Here is a 7,962-nt window from a genome sequence, read left to right as displayed (position 1 = left end):
GGCCTTCTTAAGGGATTCCACCACTAGGGTTTAAATACCTGGGATTCTCCACCATTTGGTTTTAGAACTGAAGAAGCGTCTCAGAAAAGATATGAAACACCTTCAGGAAACCTAAAGAAGTCCAGTCACTTTCTCACCGAGCTCCTTAGACACTCAAGTATGACATAAACACACTACCATGATCTGTATGATTGACAAACTACACACACATATTGAGTGTCTTGTATTTGATAATGTCTGACATTTTTTCTTTTATTGTAGTGCTCTGTACGCTACTCTGCACTGGACATGTTCAAGGTGACTGAAAAGTTTTACTTTTCTTGTTTCTTTCTTTTTTATTTATTCAGTAAAGATTCATCTTACCTGCTTTATCAGTCTTAAGCACTTCACATTGTTGTTTTTATTTCATTGTTCATCACTATATTTATAATTTTATGAATATAAACACAGTTTGTGTTTTGAATAGTAAAATATATATATGGACAATATATGAACAGTGTATGAACGTACTGTCACAGATTGTGTCGTGCATAAAAGTGTTTCAGATTGTAAACTTTGTGGTTGTGTTGGATTCTAGATGCTGTGCTAACTATTGAACCCAGCTCGTCCAGTTTTTTCATTGGAGAGTTTGTTACCTTCAAATGTGACATGAATGAAGGAGAAGACACTGACTGGTATTACGAAATCAAGAAGGACGGTCGAGAATTTGTGGCCTACAACGCAGACAAAGACTTTAGATTAGAAATTACATCTACAGGTTACAGTGGTGAATATCAGTGCTTTGGTAGCTTGGTGAGCTCAGGTCATATAAAGAACAGTAATACTCTCTCTATAACTGTATTAGGTAAGTCTTCAGTGACCGACAGCATAAATGTAGATGCTGTAGATCCCTGTTCAAATGCTCAACTGAATTATAAAATAGAGAACATTTAATTCAATTTGTCACTGAAATTTGAACTTTAACCAAGATCACTGTACCTGTTACTTCGTTCACAGTAAAGTCAGTGCTACAATACTCACAGACTCTGTAATCTATCATTAGCAGGTGTGTGAGTTTTAACAACAGCAATTATGGATGAAATTCAACTTAATTACATTTCTAAAGGAAAAGAAGAAACATCAAAAGCTTCATGAAGTTTGAAGTGAAGATGTTTCTGTTATCTAAACCAAAAAATGAGGAAGAGACATTTTAATGCATCATTGTGTTTCCTTCAACAGAGAATAGACAAACATTTATGCTGTGGTCATTTAGAGATCAACTAATAAAAATATAAACTTTATTGTTTTTCAGTGTTCATATGTTGTTATAACGAATCACAGATATTTATTTATTTTTCTTCCTCTTTCATAACAGCACATAGACCCAGGGCCACACTGACAGCAGGAACAACAATCATACCAGTAGGGGGCAGTGTGACACTGACCTGCTCTGTGCAGAGCTCTGATGGATGGAAATATGAGTGGTTCACACAAACCCAAACAACCTCTGAAGGTCAAATCAGAGATCAACAAAACAGAGATATCAGAGTATCTGAAGGAGGAATCTACAGCTGCAGAGGAACAAGAGGAAACCCAGTTTACTACACTGATAGAAGTGATGTTGTCACCATTGAGATAACCTGTGAGTTCAGTCATTTAGTTTGAAATATACATTCACTCATGATTATCAATATACTGTGTTAAGTTTTCTCTGCTGATTTTATGTTTCTATTTGTATCTATTATGAGAAGTCTTCTGTCTTCTTGTGAATCTGTTGTTGTGGTCGGAGCAAGGAGACATCACAACAAATAATGGAAAGGAGTAATTTACAAATAAAATAAAGCATCATAATGAATTAGAGCAAAAACAATGTATGCACTGAAAGGATAAAATGCACTATGAGCCTATGTAAGAGAACAGAGTGGAGGAAAGTGAATTACATCAGTATTAATACAGCTTGGACCCTTTTCCCCTCCTGTGCTTAGCAAAAAGAAGGATGTTCTCATAGCATGGCAGTTTGGTCTTATTGCTTCTTATATGTTGTTGGAAACCTACATAGAGGTATACTGATGTTGAATGCTCACAACATCAGGGCAGTGCAATCCTATGGTGACCACACTGTTGTAAAACCCTTGGTTTAGACTAGCTATAGATGGTGTAGCAGCAATCTTTGGTCCTTCTTTGCCACTTCTGCAGGACGTAAAGTTTCTGACTTGTGCTTTTGTTAGATTACCGTAAATCCCGGACTACAGAGCGCACCTGATTAAAAGCCGCATGCTCTAATTGTAGAAAGAAAATCTATTTTGTAGTTGTACAGGCCGCACCGGATTTTAAGCCGTATGCATTTCACTTGTAATATGAGATATTTACACAGAAATATTACACGTGAGGATTTTTAACGTTTAATTTTATCCGTAAGGTAACATCAACGTGGTAACATAAACGTTATGGTAACATACAAAAATACATACTGCAAATGCTTTTTTTCCTCGAACAGCACCTGTAACACGACTACCTTTAAGTATACGTATGTGTTGGTAACACACAAATTACGTTGCTTATGGTTTTTTTATGTAACAGTGCACAAACAACATTACAACATCTCTTAACAACCGATAAAAATATATAGCGTATATATACTACTTATCATTTTGATTGGTCTACTGTTACCAGGCAAAATGTTTTTGGCCGCATGAAAAAAATATGCATTAGCCACACGTCAGTATAAGCCGCAGTGTTCACAGTGTGGGGAAAAAGTAGCAGCTTACCGAAAACTACGGTACTTGTATGCCTTTCAGTAGCAAAAAATGAGGAAAATGTAAAAAAAGGAAAAACATTTATTTATTCTACACAAACTCGAAAAGTACAAAACAAATGTCTCAAGTAGGAGCTCCATTTACATTTCTATGATATTATATCTGAAATAACTATCACAGCAATGATCAGAAAACTGTTCCTCCTTGCCCTGCGTACTAGCCTCACCTTTCATCACCACATGGTGGCCCACTACACACCGCCTTTACGACACCTACCAACACTTTAAAACAACACAACAAAACAGGACAAATTCATGGAGCTTAATATATTACATTACAACATAAAACAATCCAGATTATAACTAGAATTTACACAAGTTTTACGTCATAACAAAATGCTTAAATATGACCCGATATAGTTGAGTAAATATTGGCCTGAATTGTCTATGCTCCAATAGATGGGGTCCAAAAATCACAACACGAACAACATAATAGAAATAAAAGGAACTAATTCTCCTTAGAGCGCTTACAGAAACCCTCCTTTAAAACCAAGGGTTTCCAGATTACATCAATTCACTGTCCCCTCTCGGATGATTAACACTGTATCATCAACATAACACAATTTACAATGTTCATAAGGAAATGGTCCCAGTTTCTACAAGTCAGTCCCAACAAAAATGTCCTTTGGATATGAAACCATATACAGTGTCTTCTTTGAAGGTGTAACTGTAGTGAACAGGAGACGACAGTGGGATCCTAGTCTGTTAAGCTGACCAAAGATACAGCAGCCGGAGTGAGCAATAGAGTTTGGGGTCCACAAAAGCAAAGAAAATAGAAACCATACCTTTGTCTCTGGGTGACACTGCGTGGGAAAATCACCAGGCTACGCAACGGCAACGCTTTCACAGACAGCCGAACGAAACACATACCCTATTCACCGCTGACTCACATTGTTCTTGTGTTTGTTTCTTAGAATGAGCCCAAACTCAGGCCAGTAACTGGCAACATTAAGTGAGGTCGCTAAAGCCCTCGCAGAGACTCGTTAGCTCCGAACATTCACTTAACGGCCGAACTCGGCCTAATCCAACTGGAAACGGAGGTGGGTCTTAAAGAACAGTGCAGCTAAGGTTAACTTTCGCTCCGACTTCCCACCACCACGCTGTCGGCGATGGCCTGCAGCACCACATGTTGTGGCTAGCGGCTAGAAAAAGCCAAGCTTCGTACAAGCAACTTAATTTTGACTGACCTCTTGGATCCCCCTTTTGGGCTCAGCCGAAACGTGACGCTTCCTTAATGTGGCTGACCGTGACAACATGCGCAAGACGGCTACTTCTCCTCTCCTAGGCTCCACACGCACAAACGAGCGCGTGCGGGTTCTCTGTCTTCTCTTTGATTTTCTCTTGCCTTTCTCAGACAAGCCATTCAAGGCACTATATGGCAACCCCCACAATCTACATACCTTTACATTTGCCCACAACCGTTTCTCCACCAAGTATTTAGTCACAGTTTACTTAGGGATCAAATACATGTTTCACTGAGTAGCATGCAAAGTCAATCAATAACATTTATGTAATGTGGCAGGGGTTATGGATTTTTGGGTGATATTGTGTCTCTCTCCACAAGTTTCTATCCACTATCTTCAGAACAGAAAATATGAAGTAATTCAGAACATACAAGATGCAAACAGAACTAACTTAACATTAGGAGAATAGTGAAATATATGTCCGACCAGAGTCTAAGTTTGTAGGAGAGATTAAGATTGACAGTGAAATACTGAGCAGCTGAAGTCACAGGGTACTTTAACTTAAAGCTGAACCTTCTTCATTCAAAATAAGCATGGATAAGTTATCACAAAGCACCAGGTCAGATTTCAGGGCTTCACAAACATGGATATTGTGGCATAAACACTACAAAGTATCCATCATATTAAACTGACTCTTCAAAAAATTATGCAATATCAGGCGAGTCTTTGTGACAAGGGAGCAGCCTAAAGAAGCTTTTAACACTTACATATGCATACTTTGTGATTATTCCACTTGTTTGTGAGGCTCTATTTTATAATATTATAAGAGACATTATGCTTTAGTCCATCTGACGCTACCTGGTTGCACCTCACCTCATAATTAATGTTATTCTTTCTTACAGCACAGTCCAGGACTGAAATGTTTCCTACTCTGTTGATCGCTGGACTTCTTTGTGGAATTTTACTGATTCTTCTTCTTCTGCTGCTGTGTTACATAAAGCTGTTAAAAGGTGAGACTTTTTCTTTCCGATACGAGATTGATTATGATCTCGTTATTATGTAATTATTCAGAATCACAGATGTATCCTGAACACTCCATGTAATGTCACAGCACCAGAAAAACATGTACTTGTCTTTTTTACAGATAAAACTTTTATCAGGTTGGTTCAAATCTCCCACTTCACATTTTCAACAAACCAGAATTACAACCTGTGTTTCTTATCAAATTGAATGTTTTACTATATTTTATTACTATATTAGGACTCAGAGCACAAACCAGAGCTCTGCTATGAAACACAGGATCAACCAGGGTGAAGCTCAACACAGCCAAAACACTTCTCTCCAAGGTCAGCTTTAACCATAACAATTTTGCTATTGTTACTTTATTTATTCATTTATTTATTGTCAAATTGTGAACTTTGACTCTGATATTTGCAGTTTTTTTATTTAAAAGATGATCAAAATCATATATTGAAATGTTAATGTTTAATCTATCACTGACTTGTTTTTTGCAGGTGATGCTTGTATATATGAATCAATCGGAGACTACGATGACAGAGAAAAGGGTAATGCATTTATAGTTTCATATAAGTATGCAGACTCATTGTGATTATGTTCCATTTTTATGTATTAATTCTCCATTTTAGCAGAATGCAGGGATTTCACATATTCTTTGATTGAGCTTAAAAACTTCACTAAGAAAGGTAAGAATTCAAGTTAATTCAGTTCAATTCAATTTTATTTATATAGGGCTAAATTACAATAACAACTGACTCATTGACCCTACAGTAAAACAGAGAAAACCCCAACAATCAGATGATCTGAAAGCCAAAGGCTCTGCCTTCCGTTCTACTTTTAAATATTGTAGGAGCGACAAGTAAGCCTGTTGTCACAGTAAACTGAGGACTCAAGTGCAGGACTCCAATGCTTGGAAGAATACAGAGAATTTATTTATAATGTTCCAAGTGTATGCACAATAGTGCAAGGGTAGGTGTTTTATACAGGAGTGCATGGGTAGGGACTCTAAGAAATCCAAGGGAGGAAGAAAACAGTGAAATCACTCTTGCTCCTCTTCAGCCACACAACATAGACTGCCAGCCACTCTCCACTCGCTCATGAAAATCCACTCTGGGAAAACAGGGACAAGTCCAGATAATCTATAAGAATATATCTATATCTACAAGAACAAGAATATACAAACTAGTACGAGGGCAAAGAATCAACAAGAACTATGAACAGACTTGAGCTGGGGCTACACTGACACGAGTCATACAACGACCCAGCGATGAGTAGCTTCATTTCTTCAGCTTAAGTAGTGGCAGGGATAGGCAGGTGTGTGGGCTTTGTACAGAGCCCCAGATCCTGTGGAAGTGAATTTGTAAGTGTAAAGGTAAGAATGTCATCCTATTTTACCGTGATGAACTGTCCATCCTCTCATAGATGACAGCCTGTTGTACGCAGATGCCACCTACAGTAAGGCTGAATGTAACAGTGACAAAAGTAGGCAAAGCAATAAAATGGGTACCATATTTTCTTCTCTTTTACATTTCATTTATCCATCAAGGAAAATGATATAAATGGGTAAAGTTGTCAGTTTAAAGTAAGATGTTACTAAAAGTCATGTTGTTTTTTTATGGGCAGGAGAATCAGCCACTGAAGCAGCTGACGAAGGGGTTTATTCTGAAATCAAACCACAAGAAACACAAGGAACTTTCATGTTGTGACTGTAATGGTTATCAAATAGGTTTTAAAGAAAGTAAATGTTTTACCAAATCACCTTTAACCATTTAATAATCATGATTATGTACTTTCAAAACAAGCAAAAGCAGACGAATGCAGAACAGAATTTACTTTATTTCACATGAATTTTACAAAGCATTGAAAAAAGAAATGACAGGAAAAAAGTTTTTCCCCTTTTTTTTATAAATCAGTTTAAATGAGCTTTATCTAAAAGTGATGATGTGGCTTTGAGTTCACTTTTTTTTCACTTTCACATGAGCAGTTATTAAACTGCATTATTAATATATGTATATATGCTGATGTTTTCTATGTCTTTTCTAAATATTTTTGTTTCCCCAAATGGATTAAGTATCATTTGAAAAAAAAAATTTTTTTTAGTTTTACAAACTTCTAAACTGCAGGCAGGTTTTTCATTGTGTTATCTGATTATGTGTGCCATATAAACACACACTTTATATACTGTGACATGTTGGGATCAGGTGAATGGAGTCCCCCGCTGTGCTTCTGGAACAGTGTGTTTCACATTGAGTTTTAAAGAAGCTGTGTTTACTGTATTTGTTATAGTAATAAAGCTGCTATTGTTGCAATCTTGTTTTCACTTACAGTTATTGTTGTTGGGTTGGTGGAATAGAGATGCTACATCATGAGTGAAGTTATGTGCAGAGTTAGAGCCCTTTAGAGGCAAAGTTTGAGTGTCTTTAAATGCTTAATAAAATCGTGTCCCCCTTTGTCTTCATATATAGTGCAGCTGTCCATGGGACTAAAGTTTCACTTCATTCAAAGTTAAATAAGATTAAATTTGCAGCCTTCATTCTATTTTTGACTTCTACTCATTTATGTTTCACATTTCTGTTCATGTATAAATGAAGGAGGACAAATAAAGAAACTAAAAGAATTCATAGTGTTTTTATTATTATCCAAGCTTCACATCTTCATTACTCAAAACTCACAAACAGTGTAGAAGCAGGGCAAAAAAAAAAAAAAATCTGTACTAAACCAAACATTAAAACAAATCAGAAAAAAGATTGTTTTAAGAAAATAGATTTATTTTTAGAATTTATGATGATTGCCCCGTAAACCTAAGAACTCTTTAGGCCACCCTTAGCAGCCCTGTGAAGAGAAATTGTAGAAGGCAAAGGAACTCAGACTCAAGATATCTTAATACATGTGCACACATGGACGATCCCCCCTCATGGCCCGATCCATCCTGCACTGGATGTGTGCAGGACAAATGTGAGACAGAGG

General features: G+C 36.9%; 1 protein-coding gene across 1 annotated transcript; it reads left to right on the top strand.

The window, feature by feature from the left end:
• The first annotated feature begins 233 nt into the window (after positions 1–233).
• Positions 234–6,956, top strand: LOC147335357 (uncharacterized). The gene is made up of 10 exons (XM_086278586.1): positions 234–297; positions 578–848; positions 1,362–1,621; positions 4,881–4,988; positions 5,123–5,138; positions 5,239–5,324; positions 5,493–5,543; positions 5,625–5,681; positions 6,418–6,477; positions 6,619–6,956. Exons 1-10 carry the CDS (start codon positions 234–236, stop codon positions 6,699–6,701), a joined length of 1,056 nt encoding a protein of 351 aa, XP_086134712.1. The 3' UTR covers positions 6,702–6,956.
• The last annotated feature ends 1,006 nt before the right edge of the window (positions 6,957–7,962 follow it).

Source organism: Aulonocara sp. 'chitande type north' Nkhata Bay, linkage group LG3, assembly GCF_057382095.1.
Source record: "Aulonocara sp. 'chitande type north' Nkhata Bay isolate Kocher_YH1m ecotype deep benthic linkage group LG3, A_spYH_male_GT1.1, whole genome shotgun sequence".
Taxonomy (NCBI): domain Eukaryota; kingdom Metazoa; phylum Chordata; class Actinopteri; order Cichliformes; family Cichlidae; genus Aulonocara; species Aulonocara sp. 'chitande type north' Nkhata Bay.
The sequence above is the reverse complement of the archived record's forward strand: the minus strand, read 5'-3'. Positions and strand labels throughout refer to the sequence as shown.

Bases quoted from the DNA above. Each gene is read 5' to 3' on its own strand.
- LOC147335357 (XM_086278586.1), top strand. From the start codon at position 234: ATGTCTGACATTTTTTCTTTTATTGTAGTGCTCTGTACGCTACTCTGC. The intron at 1,622-4,880 runs GTGAGTTCAGTC...TCTTTCTTACAG, and splicing joins TGTCACCATTGAGATAACCT to CACAGTCCAGGACTGAAATG. The intron at 5,325-5,492 runs GTCAGCTTTAAC...TGTTTTTTGCAG, and splicing joins CCAAAACACTTCTCTCCAAG to GTGATGCTTGTATATATGAA.